Genomic DNA, 27,532 nt, shown 5'->3' on the forward strand with positions numbered 1-27,532 from the left:
TATACTTTCACTTAACACAGAAAAAGTTTATTTTAACCTGAGAGAAAGTCTATTTTCAACCGGTAAATCCGGGAATTTTTTTTCCTTGTCCATGTATACACCCTGTAAATGAAATAAAAGTAAATAAAAAATAACATAAGTATGGAATGTAGTCTTTCTCTTCATCTGCTGTTCTACTTGTATACTGAAGACGTAATTAAGGACATAAAAGGAAGATTTAGAATAATGATTAAAATTCAGGTTGAAAATATGCTAACAATAAGATTGCCACTGTTGTCCCCTGTGAATGTGATTAATAATTACAAGATGTGTTGAATGGAGTGAACAGTTTACTGAGCACAGAATATAGATTGAGTGTGAACCAAAGAAAGACAAAGATATAGAAGAGCAGCGCCAAACATTTATCATCAAAACTGGAGACCATATAGTAGGGTAAGTCTAGGAATTCTGTCTTGGCAATAAAATAATATATGACAAACAAAGCAAGGAGAATGTAAGAAGGAGACTAAATCAGGCAGAAAAGGATGTGTTAAGACATACTATAGGGAGCTGCAGAGAGCAAAAATTGTGGGCGGGACAGAGATTAGAATACATATAACATATAGTTGACAATTTTTGATGTAACTGCTGCTATGAAATTAAGGAAGTGGCAAAAGAAAGGATGTAATGGCATGTTTCATCAAATGAGTTGGAAGAAAATAAGAAGATAGAGAAAAACAGGCCAACCAGCTGGAAAAAATTCTGAAGGACACTTAAGCAGAACTGGTTGGGTACGATCAAGAATAACCTGGGGACACTGTGCTGCAGACTGGTCTACACCACCAATCCTCTAAGTGTTTATTAGTCCAAGAATCAGTTTCGCACACTGTTTGTACATGTGATACAGGGCAGTGGTAAACCTAGTTAGTTTACAATACAGTAGTCATTTTGACTACATTGTTGACATAATAAAAATGCATAATAATGTAGGTTGGTGTACTACATTGCTTCTACATGTGATAATAGCAGTTACTAACTGAAATGACATGATAAGCACAATGCAAACTATATTATGAATTGACAGTTAGTGAAATTTGGTAAATGAGGTTTACTAATTATGATGTACCATAAACTCAGACAAAGAATATAAGCATTGCTGTGAACCTTGAAGTTATGCACATGCTTCAGCAACTAAGTATCAGGAATAAGCCCCTTCAGCAAGAGAAGCTTATTGATCTTTTTATAAGTATATTCAGTTAAGAATAATATCTTCTTTAGTGTGATAACAGCTGCACATCTGTGCTTATTGTTGCCATTTTCTGTAGTTTGCTCTTTTTGTTTTGTGATACTTGAATGACGTTTGTTATCTAGGGGCTTTGATATGTCACTTCTGGCTGTTTCAAGATTTTGATTGAGTAATGATAGTTAAAGGGAGAGAGATTTTTACTTAGAAGTGCAGTAAATGTAGAATTTACATTCATTATCATATATGCCTCATTCCAACTGATGCTTTTGCAGGTTCCCTCTAAAGCTGTCTTTTGTGAGTTCATTAAGTGTTTTGATGGTTTTCCTAGTTATCGCTTTATTTAGAGTTGATTGTTATAGCTAATTATCCTTCATGGTCCAATAAACCATTTAAAACTGAAGGAACACTAGTTTTGTTGACTCTGTCGTCATATGCAAAAATATTACATATTGAAATTCTACTGTCCACGTATTGTGACAGGAAAATATTCAGCTGAGGCTAAACTATAAGTATTGAGTAAAATTTCTGTATCATGTAATCATCCAGGCTCCTTCAAGAAATTAGTTTTGACATCACCACACGTTGTTATTCTCTTCCTTCCATCAGACAGGTGACATTATAGTGTCTCACATTTTTTCCGAGCTCTTCTGAAAATTTCCATAAAGTGTAATGATTGCTATTGTTTCATTATGCAGTTGAACTCACAATCATAAGCTTCTGCATGCTGGCTGTTCTGTGCAAAATCCTGTGATTGTTTTCACACACATGACAACTTGTCTTACCTGCATACTGATCCCACAGCATGAAGCAGCTAATGTAAAGTCATTGACTTTCAATATTTCTGCTCCTATATTTGTATGGTGCTCAGACAGGCTAAATTCATCTACTAAATTTCTTAATTTTTGGTCAATAAAAGGATTAATGACTTTGTTTTACAAGCTTCTGATAGTTCTATGCATGATATTGAATGGACTAACCAATTTCTCTACTTTTGTGGTGTTGGGAATTTCAGTTATCTTGGTCTCTTTCAGTACTAGCTGTCTGTACTAAAAGATTAGCCAAGAAAAGAAGTCATTCAGACACCAGTAATTCTAGAACTTCTATCATATGCGGTTGTACCCTCCTTACTCTCTCAGCTAACAGATCTGCTAACATGTGATTCTCCTTCCTATTAGGGTGTAGGATTGCACTATGCCACAAGTAATCCCACCTCCTATTTCCTGTCTATACTGATTCAGATATATATAAACTGAATCTCATTTGATAAAGTCCTTTGTTAATTTTTATTTCTGCTCCACTGTAATCTTCCCTGTGTGCTATAAATCAGTTAAATAAAAAAAAAAGAATTAAAAATGTCTAACACTTTAAAATTTCTTCCACTCTGTTCCTATTTGTAACTTAAAAATAATTTATTTTATGTCTCCAGAGCAAAGACCATCTGTAAATTTTTCTAAATTTTATTTAGTAATAAAATTTATTTGTAATTTGTCTTTACCATAATAATACACAATGTGTGTTGTTCTTATAGATATGTAAATGCAACTTAACATTATTTTGTTCTTGAGACAGTAATATTCAGTATTTTTATGTTTAGATAAGAGAGTATGGCTCCAAAACAATAGACTGGCTTCCACTTACTCTACCAGAGAGTGTCAAGTTGATTGTCTCCGTAGCTGATGACAGTCCTCTCTTCACAGAACTGAAGGAGAGGTTTGGTGCAAAGGCGCAGTACATAAAAGTGAGTGAAAATTGATGTGTTTAATTTTTGATATACATCATTCTGTATTTTGTTAAGTTAATGATGAAGTTCTAAATGTCTTATTTCTTATTATTAACTGTTTGTTAAATAGAGGTAATGTCTACACCTCATACTCAAAGACAGGCCTTTACTGTTTAATATCTGATAAGGTTGTCAGTAAAGCTAACCAAAGGCTGCAGTTGATTGCCAGAACACTTAGGAAACACAACACATCTACTAAAGAGACTACTTGCGTTACGCTTGCTCATCCTCTTCTGGATTACAAGGTGGGATCTGTATGAGATATGACTGAGGGAGGATATCAAAGAATTTCAAAGAAGGGCACTTCATTTTCTATTTTCCTAAGACAGGGGAGAGAGTGTCATGGATATGACGTGAGTTGAGGTAGCAGTCATTAAAACAAAGGCACTTTTTGTAGCAGCAAAATTTCAGTCTCTAAGTTTCTCTTGCAAATATGAAAATATTTTGTTGACAACCACATACATATGGACAAATCATAATTGTAATGAAATTAGAGAATAGTACAAGTTTGTATGCCAACTAGCTTTGCAGATGACAAAGAAATTGAAGAAATGTATGATGAGATAAAAGAAATTATTCAGGTAGTGAAGGGAGACGAAAACTTAATAGTCATGGGTGACTGGAATTCGACAGTAGGAAAATGGAGAGAAGGAAACATAGTAGGTGAATACGGATTGGGACTAAGAAATGAAAGAGGAAGCCGTCTGTTAGAATTTTGCACAGAGCATAACTTAATCATAGCTAACACTTGGTTCAAGAATCGCAAAAGAAGGTTGTATACATGGAAGAATCCTGGAGATACTAAAAGGTATCAGATAGACTATATAATGGTAAGACAGAGATTTAGGAACCAGGTTTAAATTGTAGGACATTCCCAGGGGCAGATGTGGACTCTGACCACAATCTCTTGGTTATGAACTGTAGATTAAAACTGAAGAAATTGCAAAAAGGTGGGAATTTAAGGAGATGGGACCTGGATAAACAGACTAAACCAGAGGTTGTACAGAGTTTCAGGGAGAGCATAAGGGAACAATTGACAGAAATGGGGGAAAGAAATACAGTAGAAGATGAATGGGCAGCTCTGAGGGATGAAGTAGTGAAGGCAGCAGAGCATCAGGTAGGTAAAACGACGAGGGCTAGTAGAAATCCTTGGGTAACAGAAGAAATATTGAATGTAATTGATGAAAGCAGAAAATATAAAAATGCAGTAAATGAAGCAGGCAAAAAGGAATACAAACATCTCAAAAATGAGATCGACAGGAAGTGCAAAATGGCTAAGCAGGCATGGCTAGAGGACAAATTTAAGGATGTGGAGGCTTATCTCACTAGGGGTAAGATAGATACAGCCTACAGAAAAATTAAAGAGACCTTTGGTGAAAAGAGAGCCACTTGTATGAACATCAAGAGCTCAGATGGAAACCCGCTTCTAAGCAAAGAGGGGAAAGCAGAAAGGAGGAAGGAGTATATAGAGGGTCTATACAAGGGCGTTGTACTTGAGGACAGTATTATGGAAATGGAAGAGGATGTAGATGGAGATGAAATGGGAGATACGATACTGCGTGAAGAGTTTGACAGTGCACTGAAAGACCTGACTCGAAACAAGGTCCCCGGGAGTAGACAACATTCCATTAGAGCTACTGACGGCCTTGAGATAGCCAGTCCTGACAAAACTCTACCATCTGGTGAGCAAGATGTATGAGACAGGCGAAATACCCTCAGACTTCAAGAAGAATATAATAATTCCAATCCCAAAGAAAGCAGGTGTTGACAGATGTGAAAATTACCGAACTATCAGTTTAATAAGTCGCAGCTGTAAAATACTAACCTGAATTATTTATAGACGAATGGAAAAACTGATAGAAGCTGACCTCAGGGAAGATCAGTTTGGATTCCGTAGAAATGTTGGAACATGTGAGGCAATACTGACCCTACAACTTATCTTAGAAGAAAGATTAAGGAAAGGCAAGCCTACATTTCTAGCATTTGTAGACTTAGAGAAAGCTTTTGGCAATGTTGACTGGAATACTCTCTTTCAAATTCTAAAGGTGGCCGGGGTAAAATATAGGGAGTGAAAGGCTATTTACAATTTGTACAGAAACCAGATGGCAGTTATAAGAGTCGAGGGACATGAAAGGGAAGCTGTTGTTGGGAAGGGAGTGAGACAGGGTTTTAGCCTCTCCCCGATGTTATTCAATCTGTATATTGAGCAAGCAGTAAAGGAAACAAAAGAAAAATTTGGAGTAGATATTAAAATCCAGGGAGAAGAAATAGAAACTTTGAGATTCGCCGATGACATTGTAATTCTCTCAGAGACAGCAAAGGACTTGGAAGAGCAGTTGAATGGAATGGACAGTGTCTTGAAAAGAGGATATAAGATGAACATCAGCAAAAGCAAAATGAGGATAATGGAATGTAGTCGAATTAAGTCGGGTGATGCTGAAGGAATTAGATTAGGAAATGAGACACTTAAAGTAGTAAAGGAGTTTTGCTATTTGGGGAGCAAAATAACTGATGATGGTCGAGTAGAGAGGATATAAAATTTAGACTGGCAATGAAAAAGAAAGCGTTTCTCAAGAAGAGAAATTTGTTAACATCAGGTATAGATTTAAGTGTCAGGAAGTCGTTTCTGAAAGTATTTGTGTGGGGTGTGGCCACGTATGGAAGTGAAACTTGGTCAATAAATAGTTTGGACAAGAAGAGGATAGAAGCTTTCGAAATGTGATGCTACAGAAGAATGTTGAAGATAAGGTGGGTAGATCATGTAACTAATGAGGAGGTATTGAATAGGATTGGGGAGAAGAGAAGTTTGTGGCACAACTTGATGAGAAGAAGGGATCAGCTGGTAGGACATGTTCTGAGGCATCAAGGGATCACCCACTTAGCATTGGAGAGCAGAGTGGAGGGTAAAAATCATAGAGGGAGACCAAGAAATGAATACACTAAGCAGATTCAGAAGGATGTAGGTTGCAGTAGGTACTGGGAGATGAAGGAGCTTGCACAGGATAGATTAGCATGGAGAGCTGCATCAAACCAGTCTCAGGACTGAAGACCACAACAACAACAACAAAGAAATCTGACTCCGCACTGAAGGACTTAAGTGTTCATTTTTCCTGCACGCTGTTCAAGAGTGGTATGAAACAGAAATAAAGTGGTTCAATGAACCTGTGCCAGGCAATTCATTGTGAATTGCAGAGTAGTCACGTAGATACAGATAGTAGTCTTTTTCATTTCTGATAGTTTCTGATACTGATCGTATGACTAAGGAGCACAGTTTGTAGGACTCTCACAAATGTGACCAAGGCTTCAGACATGTTACAGCAGATACAATTCACCCCAAAACAGAAACTTTCTGTTCAGTTGTACAAAAAGAGAGGCATCCAAAACAAATATCTGAATGAATGTTTTTAACAATGAAAATAATCAATTTTTGACAGTATAATGTAACTGCATAGTTAAAAATATCTACTCACCAAGCGGCAGCAAGAGGACGCACATAGAAAAAGGTTTAACTTATGGAAGCTTTTGGAGCCAGTGGCTCCTTCTTATGACAGAAGAGTTAAAGGGGGAGGAAGAAGGGTGAAGGAAAGGTTACTTGATGACTTTTCCAAACTGTACCCCTTTTCCTAAACCTCTCCACTCCTTTCTCTTCACCCCTCTTCCTTCTCCTTCCACTCATCTGCTGGAAGAAGGAGCCACTAGTCCCAAATGCTTGTGTAAGTTAAAACTTTTCCTGTATTTGTTCTTTTGCCACCATCTGGTGAGTAGATTTGTTTATCTACCCTGTTACATTATATTGTCAATGTATATTTTGTGTCACTCCCCATTTTCTTTTGTAATTACATACACTACATTGGTCTCATAGTACTAGTATCAGTTGTATATAGGATGAAAAGATCTCAGGTTTCCAGCTCGGTGACAGTATTGAGATATCTCAGTGTTTCAATGAGTACCACGCTCTTCATCTTCTGGCAAAGAGTGGCTTCACCAGAAGGTGATGAATATCAAATTTGTTGAAACATGTTACATCACCAAAGCCTACATTCACACAAATCCATAATCATTGTTATTTCAGCTTTGTTTCATATCAGTAATAATATTGTGTTAGAGGAGTTTCACTATTAAAGCAGCCACCACATCCATTGTTGGAAATAAACCATGGTATTAAAATTTTAAGCATACAGTGGTATATAAATTATTAAAGACACTGTTGCTCTCCTGAAAATTGTAGATGTTTATTGCTGGGTAGCTATATGAAATGTGATTTATTCATCCAGTCAGATACAGTTTCCAAATCATTTGATTTGTTGTACAGGTGACATGACAAGATTTAAAATGAGAAATTTTTAAGAGGAATTCAACATTATTTTTGTATCCAGCACCATGATTCAGCTGCTCAGTACTCACTATAATGTTCAGTAAATAAATAAATAAATAAGATATGCAATTCTCTTGTTCAAACTGTGAAACTGTTATCTGTGAACTATTCAGTAGAGTATAAATCTTTCCTGTTAGCGAAGTAAAGAGCAATATTTTTAGTAAACCAAGCTCCTTGTTGAACAAAATTATTGCCTTTCAGTTTATGGTAAACTTTTAACCCCATGTACTCTGGCATTTCGAGTATTAATCAGTTTGGTGTAAGTTAAAAAATGCTGTCTCTAGCTACTGTTGTAGTGCTGAAAATGAAAAGTGTATAGTGTGAGTTGTTTTTAAGTAAGAAACTCATACTTGTACTTGAAATGAATTGATAGTATTTTTAAACTTTGTAACAGTGTATGACAAGATATCTTTTATTTGGTGATACACATTTTCCTGATTATTTTATTTTGTGGTACTAGGAGCCTTGTGACATTTGTTGAATTCACCCATATGATTATTCCATAACAAATAACCAACTGAAAGTAACAATGATAGACTATCACTTTTGGGCTGATGTTCATGACACCTGACAAAATGCACATTGCAAATGCAAAGCTATTTGGTTTGTTCACTTAGTAGCATATGTGTAACTTCTGCTGTAAAATTTTGTCAAGATATAGGCCTAGGAACCTTACAGTTATTGTTTCTGTGATTTCCTGATCATTTCAAGTTATTTTTATATCTCTCCATTCTAAAGATTTAGTTTCAAATTGCATCATTTTGGTTTTAGTGACATTCAGTTTTAGTCCATTTTGAGGAACCTGGATTTCAAGTTTTTTCTGAAGTATTTCCATCTTGTTCTTAAATTTTTCAAGAATCTCATTTTCAGTCAGAATTTATGTATCATATGCATATAAGATTGGATGAACATCTACAGTAAGTGGGAAGTTCTTTACATAAAATAGGAACAGATAGGGAACCAGTACTGAATGCTGTGGCATTCCTTGGAAAATTTCTTTCCAGTCAGAGGAGTAAACTGATGTTATCATCACACTTTTCTTGAAATATGTTAAGTGTGAGGAGAACCACTGTAAAGCATTGTCTCTGATACCACACATATGAAGGGCTTATTTCAATAGTGGTACAAGTCCATTACCTCCACTTTTTTGTCTATAATTCTTCTGACATTAATGGTCCAAACAAACAGAAAGAAAGGTTCATCTAGCAAGAACCATATGCTTGAATATTTCTGGTATCTCAACTGCAGATTTTTCAGTGCTCATTTAACTTTAGGACTATGTATCTCAAAATGAACAAAAATGGACTTGTACCACTACTGAAATAAGCCCTTCATATGTAATTTGCAGAGAGATGAGGAAAGATTCACTAAATGAGATGCCTTGATTAGACCACAGATTACTCTTGTGACCATATAACCCATCTCCAATGAAGGGCATATCTTTTAAGTAAACTGACTAATGGCATTCACAAAGATTTTTCACTTGCTGGCAGATAAGATGGTTTTTAAAAGACATGTCTCATATTGTAACATAGTTTTGAATTTGTTTTGCTTCTGTATTTTCAGACACATTGGAGTAGACCTTCAGAAGAGACATTAGGCAGTAATTTTCCACATCTGCTAATTCTTTTCAGAATACCGTAAATGTTTTATCTCAGCATATTTTAGAAATACCCTTGCTTGAAGACCTGTTTTGTAAAAATTGACATTGGTCATGAAACAATATCCACACACACACACACACACACACACACACACAATAATTCAAGTTTCAAGGAATTTCAGGTGTTGATAGGTATGAACATTACTGAGCCATTAGTTTAAAAAGTCATTCTTGCAAAATATTGATGCAAACTATACACATAAGAATGGAAAGAATTGTGGTAGAAGCCAAGCTTGGGAAAGCTCATTTATTTCTTACATCTTCACACAACATTTTGGAACATTTTATCCCAGAATAAATAACTTTATGTTGTACCATTGGTTCTGATACAGAGTCATTTGGAAATTAGTTTTGTATCTACTGTGTGCATCACAAAGGCAGATGAGTTCCTTGATGCATGTGTCAATGGACGTCAGATAGCACCACTGCAAGTTTACTTGTATGATGAATTATTGTTGTGACTTCTGAAAAGCAGTGACATAAAGCAAGACACACAGGAAGTATGACAGAGTGTATCACCACGTGTTACTGAACCATCCCAACACCACAATCTGTCAATATGCACATTCAGGTGGCTACACAAGAGAGAAAACAAAGAATAAGTTGAGCATAAATCAATTAGTAATAAATCAGGTGACAGATTCAGAACCCTTGGACAATGTACAACCCACCATTGAGTTCATAATTACATGTCACAATCTGTCAACAATCACATTTGAGTGTCTACACAAGAGAGAAAACAAAGAATAAGTTGAGCATAAATCAATGAGTAATAAATCAGGTGACAGATTCAGAACCCTTGGACAATGAACAACCCACCAGTGAATTCATAATTACATGTCATTTTGCTTTGAGGTACTTAAAAATTCAATCAATAGTGAAGCCATCACAGAAATTTCTGTGAGAAAAAAGTTTTATGATGCTGGTTTCTAGCTTAGGTTGCTGTCTTTTTGAGAGAAGTTAACAATTTACCCAAAAAGGGAGCAACTATTAAAATGGCTCACTTTTTAAGTGAGAGTCTTCTTGTTCTTGGGACTCATACAAATACAGAAAAACCTGCTTTTATGATGGTCAAAACTGCACCAGTGTAGGCAAAAACAAAGTGGATCATTTCTATGTTAGAGCAGGAAGACTCCACATTGTTGGCAATGATGGTATTTTTTAAGTCAGAGGCTTACCAGAGTGTGGTGATAGCCCATGAAAGGTCTACCTACTGCAATGACCAGTCCATTCTGTGTGAGCTATAAGATGATCAGCAGCTGCAACCTTCACACCATACGTGACCTCCTTTAGCTGTAGGCATTCACCACAATATGGTTGCAACAGTTCATTAATTTGATCAGAACATTGCAATGTCATCTGATTATGCTCACAAGTTCACTTGCTGATTACAAATATCTTTTGATACAGCTGCAGACCAGTGGCACCAGCTATGCAGCAAGGTTCAAAGACTTACTGTAGTTTACCACTCTCCCACCCTCTCTTTTTCCACACTGATCTGCTGCTCATGGTCTGATATACTCTCTCTGATTTGTTCTACATTGTACGTGTCTAGCTATGCTTAAATATTTGTTGTGTCTGTCATTTTGTTATTGTGTAGTATCAGTGAAGGCTAACTTGGGGACAGTAGTATTCTGTTCCATTCTGGTTTCAGAATATATCTCTGTTTTTATTGTATGGCCAGTGCTACACCATAAACTCTCTGATTCTTGACGTTGCCTCTGAACTGAAGACATATCGTAGATACAGATGGCTCTTGGAGTCTCATGATAACATATCATAACTAATAGTTTATGGTATGTTTAGCAAATAAATTGTATTTGTGCATGCCTTTTGTAACCTGAAGTTTCTTATGCATGTGCTGGAATGATATATTAACACACCATAAAAGTTTAATTGCCCACCAGAACTATAAAATGTATATTATGTAAGTTTTTGCATCAGTCATGCTGCATTATTAGCTACAACAGGCAGAACACATATTTTGTTGGTACTGCACATTTTAATGATTTTGATCAAGGTAAACTTAAGCTGCAGTGTTCTTCTTCAGCACTCCAATGTTGGAGTTCGCACAGAATCAGATAAATGAAAAATCCATTCAATATGCACATTTATTTATATATAAAAGCCGACTTAGGGATTTTCCCATGTGTGAGACCACATGTACAAGATCATGTGCTTATTTAAAGTTCTGAATTCACATATTTTTCTGTGCAATCTTTCATTGATGGTATTAGTACCCGTTTGTATTGTGAGGTATTTTGAAATTTTGAGCATTCATGAGCGGCATGATAAACTAGTACTGTTATCATCAATTGTAGGCTTAAACTGAACTGTGCTCTTTAAAAATTTTTGACAACAGTAGGCCTATCCTTGTTCAAAACAATCATTCTCTAGTTTCATTGTACAATTATGTGAGAATTTTCAAATGCTTACAAAACTACATTTTTATAAATCACCAGTACAAGTATTTTGGATATGTAATTTAGTTCATAGCAAATCAGTGTTTGTAGTTCACAGTTCAGCCAAAGAATACATCACCCTTGAATTTCTTTGTAAATCAATGCAAATAAACATGTGCTTTTGAGAATTTTAGGAAGCTGCTGTTGCCCTTTGCATAATGTATGATCAATTTGTAGCAAGTAGGCATTTGTGATTTAGTTACTGTAGATTTTCTTGCTAACATATTGTGTTACATCTAATTTGCCCTTAAGTAAGACTATCCCTATATATTATGTGCATTAATCATATATTAACTCTGTTTTCAAGTTTGTTAACAACACTAATTAACATCAAAACACTATGGGAAACTAGTAATTTTTACCACAGGTTTTTCTGTTGCCTTAATAGAAATCTTGTTTTGTGTATCTGCTTCAATTCTTATAGGGAATTAGGCATTTTTTAGCTCAACAGATTAAAAGATGACCAGTGGGCTTAATTTGAAATTATTTGTTCACTGCCTTGTAATACAATGCACTAGCCAAAATGCAGCCCCAATGTGAATGCTGTTCTCAAACACAGGATGACTTGGTTGATGTTTATAAGCAGCTGGAAATTGCCTTGACTATTGTCAAACAGTTGGTAGCCACTGTGAATTGACGTGTTGGGAGAGCTCTCAACAGTCATTTACCTTTAATACCTGTACCAGAGGTACCTCAGGTACTATGATCTCCTGTGGATCCTGTCTTCTCTGCAGGAAGTACAGGATCTGTCACTACATGTTCACTTGACTGTGAGTGATGTGTCAATGGTAGATCTAGGTGTCCCGTACAGGGTAGATCAGGACCAGGGAGAACTCATGGTGTTGTACTAATCCCTCTAACCAACAAGTTTGAGGTGCTGTCTTTTCACTGAAACTTAAAATGAGCCAGTGGGACTCACTTCATCTGTTATAGGGAAACCTGTTTTGTCCTGTGTCAAGAGGAGGCAAACTGAACCAGAGACTTCGAAGGTTCTGTGACTAGCTTGGCTTAGACTGCCTGGATTTGCAGCATAGGGTTGAGAACTGTAGTGTGCATCATACATCAGAGGCTGCTACTCATGTAGCTGACTGTGTCTGGGATGCACACAAGGGTTTTTTAGTTTAGGCGACTCTCCATCCAACTGAAATAATGGTACCTGTGAGTAACCTAGAAGTATCAGTACAATATGAAAAAAAATGCCTCCCACACGTGACAGTATTAAAATCCTGATAGTAAACTTCCAAAGCATTCACAACAAAGTGCCAGAGTTTGAATTGCTCATGAAAAGTAGTGTAGCTCACATAATTCTAGGTACAGAAAGCTGATTGTAACCAAAAATTGACAGCAGTGAGATTTTTGGGTAAAATTGAAGCTGCATGTGAGATTGTTTGAGGAAGACCCAGTGTCAGGGGTGGGCATAAAATGATAATTGAATCCTTGTATCACGCACCAGACTCATCTCTGATGCCGGAGTTTGTAGGGAGTTTCAGAGAGATCATTAGGGACCAATTGACAAGAGCAGGGAAAGAAAAACAGTAGACGAAGAATGAGTAGTTTTGAGAAATAAACAAAGAAGACAGTAGAGGATCAAGTAGGAGACGAGTGCTGGTAGAAATCCTTGGGTAACTGAAGAGATACTGAATTTAACTGATGAAAGGAGAAAATATAAAGATGCAGTAAGTGAAGTAAGCAAAAAGGAATACAAATGTCTCAAAAATGAGATTGACAGGAAGTGCAAAATGGCCAAACAGGGATGGCTAGGGGACAAATGTAAGGATGTAGAGGCATATATCACTAGAAGTAAGATAGATATTGCATGCAGGTAAATTAAAGAGACCTTTGGAGAATAGAGAACTACTTGTATGAATATCAAGAGCTCAGATGGAAAACCACTCCTAAGCAAAGAAGGAAAGGTGGAAGGAGTGTACAAGGAGTAGGTACTTGAAGTCAATATTATGGAGATGGAAGAGGACACAGATGAAGATGAAATGGGAGATATGATACCGCATGAAGAGTTTGACAAAGCACTGAAAGACCTGAGTCGAAACAAGGCCCCAGGAGTAGAAAACATTACATGAAATCTACTGATAGCCCTGGGAGAGCCATCCATGACAAAACTCTACCATCTGGTGAGCAAGATTTCTGATACAGGCGAAATACCCTCAGACTTCAAGAGGAATATAATAATACCAATGCCAAAGAAAGCAGGTGTTGAAAGGTGTGAAAATTACCAGATTATCAGAATATAATAGAGGGAAACATTCCACGTGGGAAAAATATATCTAAAAACAAAGATGATGTAACTTACCAAACAAAAGAGTTGGCATGTTGACAGACACACAAAATTCAAGCTTTCGTTTGAAGCTTTCCGCTCCCGTGATTGGAATGACTCCTTACCCTCTCACCTTAAAACCCACATCCTTTCGTCTTTCCCTCTCCTTCCCTCTTTCCTGATGAAGCAACCGTTGGTTGCGAAAGCTTGAATTTTTTGTGTGTGTCTATCAACATGCCAATGCTTTCGTTTGGTAAGTTACATCATCTTTGTTTTTAGATATATTTTTACCAAATTATCAGTTTAATAAATCACAGCTGCAAAGTACTGACACAAAATCTTTACAGGCAAATAGAAAAACTGGTAGAACCCAACCTCAGGGAAGAGCAGTTTGGATTCCATAGAAATGTTGGAACACGTGAGGCAGTAATGACCCTACGACTTGTCTTAGAATATAGATTAATGAAAGGAACACCTCTGTTCCTAGCATTTGTAGACTTAGAGGAAGCTTTTGGCGATGTTGACTAGAATTTTCTCTTTCAAATTCTGAAGGTGGGAGGAGTCAAATACAGGGATTGAAAGGCTATTTACAATTTTTACAGAAACCAGATGGCTGTTATAAGAGTTGGGGGGCATGAAAGGAAAGCAGTGATTGGGAAGGGAGTGAGACAGGGTTGTAGCCTATCCCCAATGTATATATTGAGCAAGCAGTAAAGGAAACAAAAGAAAAATATGGAGTAGGAATTAAAATCCATAAAGAAGAAATTAAAACTTTGAGATTTGCCAATGGCATGGTAATTCTCTCTGTGACAGCAAAGGACCTGGAAGAGCAGTTGGAAGGAATGGGCAGTGTCTTGAAAGGAGGATATAAGATGAATATAAACAAAAGCAAAATGAGGATAATGAAATTTAATTAAATTAAGTCAGGTGATACTGAGGGAATTCGATTAGGAAATGAGACACTTAAAGTACTAGATGTGTTTTGCTGTCAGGGGAACAAAAGAACTGATGATAGTCAAAGTAGAGAAGATATAAAATGTAGACTGACAATGGCAAGGAAAACATATCTGAAGAAGAGAAGTTTGTTAAGATCAAGAATAGATTTAAGTGCCAGGAAGTCTTTTCTGAAATACTATGGAGTGTATCCATGTATGGAAATAAAAAACGGACAATAAATAGGTTAGACAAGAAGAGAATAGAAGCTTTCAGACTGTGGTGCTACAGAAGAATGCTGAAGATTAGATGGGTAGATCACATAACTAATGAGGAGGTACTGAATAGAATTGGGGAGAAGAGGAATTTGTGGCATTACTTGACTAGAAGAAGGGGTCTGTTGGTAGTTCATGTTCTGAGGCATCAAGAGATCACCAATTTAATATTGGAGGGCAGCGTGGAGGGTAAAAATCATAGAGGGAGACCAAGAGATGAATACACTAAACAGATTCAGAAGGATGTAGGTTGCAGTAGACACTTGGAGATGAAGAAGTTTGCACAGGATAGAGTAACATGGAGAGCTGCATCAAACCAGTCTCTGGACTGAAAGTCATGACAATAACAACAACAATGGCAAGAAATAGACTTGACCTCTTTGAGGATGTTGACATCAGAACTGCTATTAGTGACCATGATACAGTTGTGCCAACAATGATTATCAAAGTACAAAGGACAACTAAAACGAACAGAAAGATATATTTGTTTAGTAAACTAGGTAAAAAATTGTTAGTGTCATATTTCAGTGAGGAACTTGAAACTTTCAGAGCAGTGTACGAGCATGTAGAGGACCCCTGGCTAAAGTTTAAAAGAATATTTGACCGTGCATGGTTAGATATGTACAATTCATAATGGGAGGGAACATTCATGGCATACAGTCATACTGTAATTGTCGGTAGAGACTTTAATCATCCAACAATTAATTGGAAAATTACAGTTTTGTTGCTGGTGGGCATGATAAGCATCCTGTGAAAATTACCAAATGACTTCTCTGGAAACTGCTTAGAAAAGATAATTAGGAACCCCACTCATGATAGAACGTAACAGCAAAAATAGGTTAAAGTTTTCAGTTGAAGAAGCAAAGAAATATGCTAAAAATGCCATTCCCCAGGACTATAGGCCTGTGGTGTTGATGGAGTCTCTAACAGAATTTTGAAGTGTTTTCTAATTTAGTAAGTGGAGTCCTTAGCGATATATGTAATGCTTCACTGACATAGGGAATTTTTCCAGGCAGATTGAAATACGCAATTATGAAATCTCTTCATAAGTAAGGGGACAAGAGTGATTTAAATAATTATAGACCAATCTCATTGCTGACTTCATTTTCTAAAATATTAGAAAAAGTTATGTATTCAAGAGTACTCTCACATTTAAGTCAAAATAATTTACTCAGCATGTCACAGTTCGGATTCCGGAATGGTTACTCAACTGAGACTGATACCTATACATTTACCCATCAAATAGTACAAGCACTAAATGACAAACTATCACGAGTTGGTATTTTTTGTGATCTCTCCAAGGCATTTGACTGTGTGAATGATGTCACACTCTTAGAAAAAGTCAGGTTCTATAGAATTGAAGGCCATACACACAGCTGGTTTGAATCATACTTAATGAACAGAAAGCAAAAATTTGTGCTGGATAGCACAAATAATGTTAGGAGGGTCATAAATTCTAGTTAATGGGGAGTTATCACAAAGGGAATCCCACAGGGTTCAATTTTAGGTCCTCTGCTGTTCCTTATTCATGTGAATGACGTCCCACTTAACGTTCAGCAAGCGGAACTAGTACTTTTTGCAGATGACATGAGTGTTACAATGAATCCCATTCCAGAAAAAGCAGCTGAAGATACTGTTAAGGATGTCTTTCAAAGAATTATTAAGTTGTTCCCTGAATTTTAAAAAAAAAACTCACTATATATGGTTCTGTACACTGAATAGAGTCATATCAACAATTGATGAAGCATATTAACAGGGCTCAGTTAACAGGGTAGATTTCTCCAAATTTTGGGGTGGTCACATTGATGACAACTTGAACTGGAGGAATCATATTACTGAGGTTTTCAAACAGCTAAGTTCAGCTTCTGTCACTCTTAGTATAATCGCTAGTCTTGGAAATAAACAAATCAGCCTCCTAATGTACTTTGCATATTTCCACTCAATAATGTCTTATGGAATAGTTTTCTAGGGATACTCACCATTTAGACATAAAGTATTGATTGCACAAAAGAGAACAGTGAGAATAATTAGTGGTGTTCAACCAAGAATGTCATGTAGGCATCTTTTCAAGGAGCTAGGTATTTTAACTGCACCACCAGAGTACATATATTTGCTAATGAAATTTGTTACAAATAATCCCTATCAGTTTGTGAAGAACAGTGATGTTCATACATACAATACTAGAGGGAAAAATGACCTTTCCTATCTGTTATTGAAGCTGTCAGTTGCTCAAAATGGAGTACATTATTCAGCAACAAAAATCTTTGATCATTTGCCCAACAACATAAAGTGTCTGTCAGGTAGCAGGCCAAGTTTTAAATCTATTTTAAAATCATTTCTTTCGGACAACTCGTTCTACTCCATGGACGAGTTTCTGTTTCAGAAATGGTAAAAACAAAGAGTGTACCTCTAAATGTAGTTGCACGTGTATAACTAAAAGTTTCAGTAATATTAATATTAGCATTTTTCATGTGTGTGTATATACCGTATTTACTCGAATCTAACCCGCACTTGAATCTAAGCCACACCTGAAAAATGAGACTCGAAATCGAGGAAAAAAATTTCCCCCAATCTAAGCCGCATCTGAAATTTGAGACTCGAAATTCAAGGGGGGAGAAAAGTTTTAGGCCGCACCTGCAAATCGAAACAAAGTTGGTTCGTTGTAATATGAGACACAATTTAGGTCAAATGAATGACAATACAGCTACAGTAGTTTGGTTCCAGTCGTAAGTTTAGCAGTTAAGCTTTACCAGGTAGCCATTGCTATGTGTCAGGCGCTCCGTCCGTATTTATACGGGTACCCTTCCTTTTTCACGTGCTTCGTCTGATTTGAATTGATTGCTTAGTTTTCTTTGATCTGATAAGTGCCGTTCTCTTTGCTATAGGTGTTCACGTCACTTTAAGTTGAAAATGCATGATTGTACTGTGTCGTGCACTGTTTGTCGCATTCTGATAAATGTTTACAGCCTGTACAGCTTGCGGCATCGCTTGCTTTTGTGCACGCTACCGCCGCTTACTATTAAAAGAAAAAAAAAGAGAGGAATTGTCTCATAAGCGAAACAATGGAAAGAGACTGTTATCTGTTGTTACTTACACTGATGCTTTCTTTGATATTGATCAACAAGAACCAAATAATAGACTGTGTATGATAGAAGATGTTCTGAATGAGAGTTTAGCGAAAACTTTTCTCCGTTTGAAAATCTTTGCAGACGCCTCTTTAGTACATTACATTCTGCACAGAAATTAGAGTCATTTTAGATTTAAAAATCTAGTCAATTGCTGTGCTTCATTTCTGACTGTATCACTATTAGGCATAAGAATAATACGAATATAAACATGACACAATATGTATATTCTTCCGCGTTTGCTGTCGTCTCACTGTAGTTTTGTAGTTTATTAGGCAGACAGGATTTAAATGAGATAGCAGCAAACACGAAAGAATACATGGCAAAATGTTTACATTTGTACTATTCTTATGGTGAAGAGAATACTGTATGTGATTCACAATTGATAAAAGTTCCTATTAGCAACCATGTCTTCTCACAGGTAGGAAAAATTCAGAACGTAGAGATATTGACAAACATCCCAAACAGTCTTACCAGTCGTATTTTCATAGTACATTGAAATGCTGCTACATTCGATAATGAACAATATGGAATTTGTATTTACTTTGTTGGATAATGTATGAAAATGCAGTGGTCGAATCTCAAGGCGCAGAAAAAGAAGCTTGTCTTACACCTTTTTCTTTTTAAATTTTTTTCTGATGCACTGGTTTTGGCGCCAGTATTTATCTTTGTGCCTGCAAAGCATGACTGTGCAGCACTACACATATTCGATGCCAGAAGTTAGATGTGGCAGCACCTACCAAATTTTTCAGAACTTCTGCTTACTTTGCACTCGATTCTAAGCCGCAGGCGGGTTTTTGGATTTAAAAAACCGGAAAAAAGTGTGGCTTGGATTTGAGTAAATACGGTACGTCTTGTAATCTGAGCTGTTCCACATCATATCGGTAAAATAATTGGGAAAATGGTCTATGGAACAAGACACAACTAAAACTAAACTAAAACTATTGGATCTAATGGCAACAAACAGACCTGACCCGTTTGAGGGTGTCGACATTGAAACTGGCATCAGTGACCATAACATGGTTGTGGCACTAATGATTACCAAAGTACTTTGGGCAACTAAAACAAGCAGAAAGATATGTATGTTTAGTAAACCAGATAAAAAATCAGTAGTGTCATATCTCAATGAAGAGCTTGAAATTTTGAGCACAGGCCAGGAGCATGTAGAGCAACTCTGGCTCAAGTTTAAAAGAACAGTTGACAATGCCCTGGGTAGATATGCACCTGATAGAATAGTTGATGGGAGAGGACGTCCATGGTATATAATCACTGTAAAGAAACTTCTAGAGAAACAGAGATTACTGCATATTAGGTGTAATGTAGGGCTTTAGATAGAGAGATACTGAATGAAATTTATTTGGCTGTCAATAGAACACTGCATGAATCCTTCAGTGACTGCCATAACAGAGTACTGTCAAGTGATCTTTCACAGAACCCAAAGAAATTCTGGTCATATGTAAAGGCTATTTGTGACACCAAAATTAGTGTCCAGCCCCTAGTGAATGATGCAGAACTGAAAGCAAAGCAGAAGTTGAAATGCTTAACTCCATTTTCAAATGTTCCTTTGCAAAAAGAAAATCCAGGAGAATTGCCCCAGTATAATTCTCATACCACTGGAAAGACAAATGAAATAAGTATTAGTGTCATTTGTGCTGAGAAACATCATTAAAACTGATCACAGATCCAGGCTCTGATGAAATCCCTGTCAGATTCTATACTGAAATTGTGATTGAGTTAGCCCCTCTTCCAATTATAATCTATTGCAGATCTCTCAGACAAAAAACCATGCCCAGTTCTTGGAAAAATTCAAAGGTGACACAGAAGTAATCCACAAAACTTCCCTACAGTGCTCTTGACATCAATTTGTTGTAGAATCTTAAAACACATTCTGAACTCATACATAATGAGCTACCTTGAACAGAATGACCTCCTCTGCAGGGATTTCGACAACGTCAATCATGTGAAACCGAAGTCACACTTTTTTAGCATGACATACGGAAAGCTTTGAATCAGACAACCAGGTAGATGCAGTATTTCTTGACTTCTGAAAGCATTTGCCTCAGTACCACACCTGCACTACCACACCTGCACTAATTGTAAGCAGTATGATCATGTCAGATTTCAAGTGAAAGGGGGGGAGGGGGTGGACAGCATGTTATCTTGGATGGATAGTCACTGTCAGATGTGGAAGTAACTTCGAATCTGTCCCAGGAAAGTGTGTTGAGACTGCTTTTCATCTTGTGTATTTATGACCCTGCAGAGAATATTAATAGTAAATGCAGATGATGTTGTTATTATAATGAAGTATCTGAAAGAAGTTGCATAAATATTCTGTCAGATCTTGATAAGATTTCAGTGTGGTACAGAGATTGGCTGCTTGCTCTAAATGTTCAGAAATGTAAAATTTTGCACCTCACAAAATGAAAAAAAACTTAGTTCCTGTGACTACAACATAAGTCACTGTTGTAATTTGCCAACTCATACAAATACTTGAGTCTAACACTTTGTAGGGATATGAAATGGAATGATCACATAGGTTCAGTCATGGATAAAGCAAGTGGTAGATTTCAGTTTACTGTGGGAGAGTGTAACAGAGATAATGAAGGAATTGAACTGGAAGACTCTTGAAGATAGACATAAACTATCCTGAGAAAGTTTTTTAACAAAGTGTCAAGAAGTGGCTTTAAATGATCACTCTAGGAATATACTACATTCCCGCTAAACATCACTCACCTAGCATTGTGAGGGTAAGATTATAATAATTACTGCATGTACAGAGGCATTCAATCAATCATTCTTCCTGCACTCCATATGTGAATGGAGCAGGAAGAAACTCTAACTGCTACAATGGGATATACTGTCTGCCATGCACCTCACGGGGGTTTGGAGATGTAGATGTAGATGCAGATGTGCAACCATTCATGAACAGCTGCATCACTTAATCAATGTCTACCATGACAAACATACAGAATCCTGCAAGCACTGGCTTACTAGCAGCAAAGTGATCCTTAGTCTAATTGTGGTGAAAGTCCTGCCCTCTTGTTGGATTATCTGGTATTATGGTTTGCCAAAGTTGTGAGCCAATTTGTCTTGGCCCATATTATCTCAGATGAAACTAAATGTAGTAGTTTCACTTAACAAGAAAATGACTGTGGGAGTTCAAGACACCCTATCTTTGCTACCAAGAACTTTTTCTGTGCTTGTCACAGTCAGAAAATAAGCAACTTGAAAAACTACTCTGCTCTGAAGGACTCTGCAACCACACGCCATCTCAACTACTTTGTTGTCTTCATGCACTTGCAGGCAACACCATTAACAATGATATTCTGTAGAGAGTATGGCTGTCATGCTTACCTGCGCATGCACAGAAAATTCTCATAGTTCTCACTGGTGACGTCGACACTCTCTCTCAATCTGCTGACCAAATAGTCAAAATCTATCCATCAACATATATCACAACTGTCTCTGTCGGAACAGATACTTTTCTTCAAGCACAAGTAACTGAACTTTATAAGCAATTTGTGCCCTTACAAATGTGGTGCACCACACATGTGTCACAACAGTGACTTCCAACAGGAACAGACATTCTCCCATCGCAGAGAATATCTACTGCTGCCACAAAAAATTTGGAGTTGCATCTTGGCAGTGATGACCACCCTGTGGCAAGGGAAATGTCACCAGGCATCAATAGTGATGGTGACTGATTTAAAAATATCAGCTGTCAGTTGCTTATAACAAGGAAATCTACCAAGCTACAATTTCTCATTGATGGTGCTGATTTCTCGGTTTACCCTTCTTCTTATCTTCCCCATTGAAATACCAATAGCAATTACTTGTCTACTATGAATGAATCTTCGATCAATACTTACAGCTGCATCAACTTACATCTAAACTTCAGTCTCCCATATGAATTCATATGGAGATTCATTGTTGTTGACGTGCTACACTGGATTGTTGGAGCAGAGATCAGTTTCCTTTCAAATAGTAGATGTGTCTCTACACTCCATATAGTCCCTAAGAAGACTAACAGTAGGCACACAAGTGGCAACTGTTGTCAGTTTAAAGCCAGAATGAATGCCCTGTGTCACATGTTGACAACATTGCTCTGCATATTCATGGTAAGATTATTTTCTGCATGATTGACCTTGTCTGTCCTTTTTTATCATACACCAACTGCAGCAGAAAATATACTCAAAATCATTGTTTACACTCGATTCAGACTTAACAAATTTGTGCAAATACCATTAGGATTATAGAGTACTGCCTGGACTTTCAAGCGCATCATGGATGAAATGACTAAAGAGTTTTGTTGCATCTCCATTGGTGACTTACTTGTAATGTCGTCCAACAAGGCAGAGCACTTACCAGGTATACAGCAGCTGTTCACTAGAATGTGAGAACATGGTTTAGTGATTAACCCACAAAAATGTGTCTTTGAAGTGATGCAAGTAAAATTCTCAGGGTACCTTATCAATGCACAAGGAATCCTGCTACTCTAATGTTTTTGATGAAGTGTATGTGGAAACTTCCCACTTATGAGTCGACTTACTTGGTGTATACAGCCAATCTTCTTTTCTGGATAGCCGGTTTCTGGAATCTCTATAAACTTCTTCTTTGAAGAATGATGCTAGTTACAGGAACCTTAAAGTCTCTCTCACCACTTGTGAAATAATTCGGTACTGGAAGAATACTTTTCAGTGGCTACAGATCTATTTGAACTTCATAAAGAAGCAAAATACACAATTCACACATAACATTTAACTTCTTGTAAGTAACGCAAATTTTCTCACATTAGAAACAGATTCAAGTCCATTTAGAAAATAGGTGGCTTAACAATGATGTCTCTACTACAAACATATCATAAAATACACCTTGCCTCCAGCAAGCCCAAGATAAGAGTTTTTTCACAATTCTAAATCTCAGTTGTTCTTTTGTCACTAACAATAGTCACAATTACAAACAGCATAGAATAACACAGAAGTTCCTTGGTTCTTCTGTGTGCTTTCACCACAACTTCCATGGATTGCCCGACAAGTACTTGTCAGTGCTGTTCAACTGTCGCTTCGACCTTTTGCTCATGACTGATTCCACACCTGCAGACACAGACATGTGACGTGCAGTAGACAGGGTTCCTTTCTCCCACTCACATCCAAAATATCATGTGTTTGAGATGGTGGAAGGCCGAGTGGTTCTAGAACTTATATAGAAATTCTCAAATCACTACTTATCCCCCTCCCTCAGATTGGACACGCAGTATTTTGTACCTAACCATTATGCCCATAACATCACTCACAACAACATTTCATATCATAAAAATATACTTTTCTCATACATGTTTCACTTCAGTGGTAATCTTTTTTCTCTCTAGAACAGTCTTTAGCTGAGCATTCCTTTATTCTGTTTTTATTTCACCTTTACATTAAGACTCGAACATTTTTTTCGTGTTTTTAGTCATCTTTTATAATATTTAATAATTGTGAGGACTCCTTCCTTATTTCTGATCATAAACTGCAGGTGTTCATGACACTTGAGTATTCTATTATTTCTATCCTTTGTGCTATCTTTTCTTTAGTATGTACTGGCTTCATTATTTGTTGTACTTTGGAGGAACTCTGGGCAAAATGAAAATGTTCTTTTTGACACTTGTGAACTTACATATAACATAATAATGCTCATTGTGCCTAGAGTTCATACTTTTCAGAATAATCTCTACAAAATGTTGTGACTTTTGTCTCAATACTGTCCCTTTTTCCTAGGATCAGTACCTATACCTTGCCTGTGGGTTGACCAAATGAGACCACTTCCTCTTTTCATTTTTTGGTATGTATGCCTCTTTATAAAACACTCATGATTTTTCAGGCCACAGGTCATCCTATCTTCAAGTAGGTACGCCTGCCCCATATACTTAGCAAATGCTGGGTATGCCCCCTTTATCGTGCCTGAGTAGACCTCATGGCTCATTACTCCAGTATACATTCCCATTTATACTATAATTAAGTATTTTCTGGTAAAATTACAAATTTACTCTGCATATACTTCTTAATACTTCATCTAATCCCTAGAGTCCTCCTCTACTTATCAACTTCTATACTTCCAGTACATACCACATCTATATGCACTATTCAGTAGATAATATGCTTACGTAGGCTATTCAAGTCTCACTATCCTACAATTCGTCACTTTATCAGAGTATTTATTATACTGACTTTTCTTAGATGACTACCATTACCAGTTTCACTCTTGCTTGCTTGCATTTTTTTCCTTCGCCCACGCCTCCTTCTTATGTATACTCGATGAAGAATCATCCTAGTTTTTAGATACTTTTGTACATGTATGATAATTTGTGTGTGTGTGTGTGTGTGTGTGTGTGTGTGTGTGTGTGTGTGTGTGTGTTTGTCTTGTGTGCATATTTTCTTATGTACACTTATTCTTTCCCTTACAACACCTGGCAGTTCTCGCCTTGCAACAGGTTTCTATTCTGTAATTTCACTGTTTGTGTATAGTGTATTCTTGCGTGTACGCGGATGTGTGTTCATGTAGTCTGATTCTTCAGCTTTCTTATTGAAAGATAGTATGTTGGTTATTAGAAACCTCAGAAAGTAGGAAGGACTTTTGCTATAGAAGTATGTGAATATGGAAAGAGGGAAAAAATAGATAGGTCCTCAAATGAGAAGTAAGAAAGGAAATAAATAGAAATGGTTGCTAAGATTGAAGAAGAGAAAGAAGATAGCCCCAAAGACAGGAAACGCTTCCCACCCCACTTCCCCTGGATCTTTATCTTGCCGGTACTTGAGTGATATGCTGGAGGAGGACATTCCCACCTTCACCCTTGAGGTCCCCGAAGGAAATGTTAGCAACCCTATGAGAACAACCAAGTGATGAAGAATCAGACACACTCATTTGTGAGGGTTGTTTGAAAGGTGAGATGAGTGTGTTGTGTTAGTCGTGATTTGTGTGTTCTCATAAATCATGCATTTATCCACAGTAGCCACCTCTTTGAGAACTGATATAAACCCTCCCATCTACATCGCATCTAATGAAAGGTATGAAATATTCTATACAAAATAGAAAATCTATATTGTATGATATATTAGTTGTTCAACTAGTCACACAATGTTATATTTTCTACAAACATAATATTCCATTCAGTTCACTTTATCAAAATAACACTTTTTACCTGTGATTCTCTAGGATTGTTTTTTTATTTGACTGTCATATCTGGTTTTCTGAGATATAAGATTACAGGATAGTGTAAGATTTTAGGAATAGATGACAGTATAGTTTAAGATTTTAAAGGAATTTGGTACAGGACAACTATTTTGGAAGAAACACTGAAAAGGATCCAATGGTCATCACTCTGCCTGTTAACTCAGAATTTTAACATCCCTGGGGGATATATAATAGAATAGTTTGATAGGAATTCAGTACAGCAAAACTATTATGGAAGAAGCACCAAAAATCTGACAGTTGTCCCTCCGCCCGTTAACTCAGAATGTTAATGTCCCTGGGGGACATATGACCCCACCCGGGTCTCATGGATCTGATATTAACTTTACGTGTGCACTGGCAGATCAGTATTTCTCTTTAAATTTCTTTTGAAAGTCTTCCCACTGCGAGTCAGTCACCACTTCACTAGTTAACACAGCATCTTCTACTTTGTCTTTAATAAGCTTGAATTCTTTCCACAGGTCATCTAAATCCTGCTTAGTATCAGTAAGGTCTGAAGATAGGAGATACATTTCCGGATGTTACTATCACAGCAACTTTTTGGTCTATCATTTCCTCCACCTGTTCCTCCAAACCAGTTACATTTATAATGCCGGAGTTCTCTAATTGCTCTTTGAATTTTCTTTACACATTGTCTACTCATGTATTAACACCCCTAATTTGTGATTGAATGACGAACATTAACTCACTCTGCTTATCTACACTTTCTTTTAAAGTATTCAGTCCCTGCTTTAAAGCATTAAATTTAAAGTTACACACATTTTTGAAAGATCCTAATTTTTCATTGATTTCTGATTCTATATTATTGCATCTGCCCTCAGTCTCAAATTCTAATGGTTTTGCTAAATCTTGTAATGGTTCATTATGTTTCTGACTAAAGTCAGTGAACAGTTGATTTACATGAATGTCCAAGGAATTGGTTAATTCTTTCTTTAAGTCTAATTTAAAATCCTCTACTCTACTACTCAAGGTGTCAAATTCAGTCTTTAAAGCATCCATGCCTTTGCATAGATTACCAGATTCTTTGCTCTGTGAGTCGACTTTGGCATTTAACAATCCTATAGTTTCATTCTCAGCATTTAAACTAGACTGTACTAAGCTTAATTCTTTTCTTAGAGTTGCATTTAGTTCCTTACTTAGAGCATCATTTTGAGTTTTGATTAGATTTACTAACTCAGACCAGTCAGGCCCTTCTTTAGTAATTCTCATAGCTATGGCTGGTTCTGATGTCTCTTCAATTTGCAGAAGGTAATCCATAATTTTACAAACTTCAGACCTTGTGACTATTTAAAAATTAAGTATAATAGCTACATTAATAAAATTCATTAAATAGTTTGTATCACTTCTTTCTAAGGTACTAAAGTTCTACTTTGCATCCACCCGGCATAGAATCCTCACAGCGTAGGTAAGCGGATGTGACAGCAGGTCGGCACCGGTGAACAGCAGCTGGTGCTGTCAGTGTCGGATGTAGGCTCATTTCCACAGCTGCATCCCTGTGACATGTGTGAGAACTGTATACTCCCCACACCAGATCTTCTTAGTCGTGTCATTCTAGGCTTATCTCTTCGTAGTCTAATACGCTGAGATCTCCTCTCCGGTTTTTCATGTTGTGGCTTTCTTACACTTTCTCCCTTATTTGCCTTTACAAATTTTCTCCCACGGATAGTCCGGCATAATCGAGTTTCTCTTGTCGTGTTATTTTCAGTTTCTATGGCAACACTCGGTAGCTTTTTCTCTCTTTTTCGTCTCAAAATTCCTGTTTTCTTCAGTTCTCTCATATCGGTTGCCATGTTCTAATGTTTTTGACGACTAAGAGTGTGTGAAGTGTATGTGCCAACTTCCCACTTAAACGAGTCGACTTACTTGGTGTATACAGCCGATCTTCTTCTCTGGATAGCCAGTTTCTGGAATCTCTATAAACTTCTTCTCCAAAGAATGATGCTAGTTCCAGGAACCTTAAAGACTCTCTCACCACTTGCAAAATAATTTGGTACCTGAAGAATACTTTTCAGTAGCTATGGGTATATTTGAGCTTCATAAAGAAGCAAAATTCACACTTAACATTTACCTTCTTGTAAGTAACTCATATCGTCTCACATCAGAAACAGATTTAAGTCCATTTAGAAAGTAGTTGGCTTAACAACCATGTCTCTACTACAAACATTTTGTAAAATATGTCTTGCCTCCAGCAACCC

The 27,532-nt window shown here is 36.9% G+C and overlaps 1 protein-coding gene across 1 annotated transcript in view; it reads left to right on the forward strand.

The window, feature by feature from the left end:
* The window catches only part of LOC126278042 (NACHT domain- and WD repeat-containing protein 1), a 561,974-nt gene that overhangs the window by 479,152 nt on the left and 55,290 nt on the right, over positions 1-27,532 (forward strand). The window contains exon 14 of the mRNA XM_049977797.1: positions 2,820-2,963. Coding sequence (XP_049833754.1) covers positions 2,820-2,963 — 144 coding nt within the window. The remainder of the gene's footprint in view (positions 1-2,819; positions 2,964-27,532) is intronic.

The sequence above is a fragment of the Schistocerca gregaria genome, chromosome 6 (genome assembly GCF_023897955.1).
Source record: "Schistocerca gregaria isolate iqSchGreg1 chromosome 6, iqSchGreg1.2, whole genome shotgun sequence".
NCBI classification, from domain to species: domain Eukaryota; kingdom Metazoa; phylum Arthropoda; class Insecta; order Orthoptera; family Acrididae; genus Schistocerca; species Schistocerca gregaria.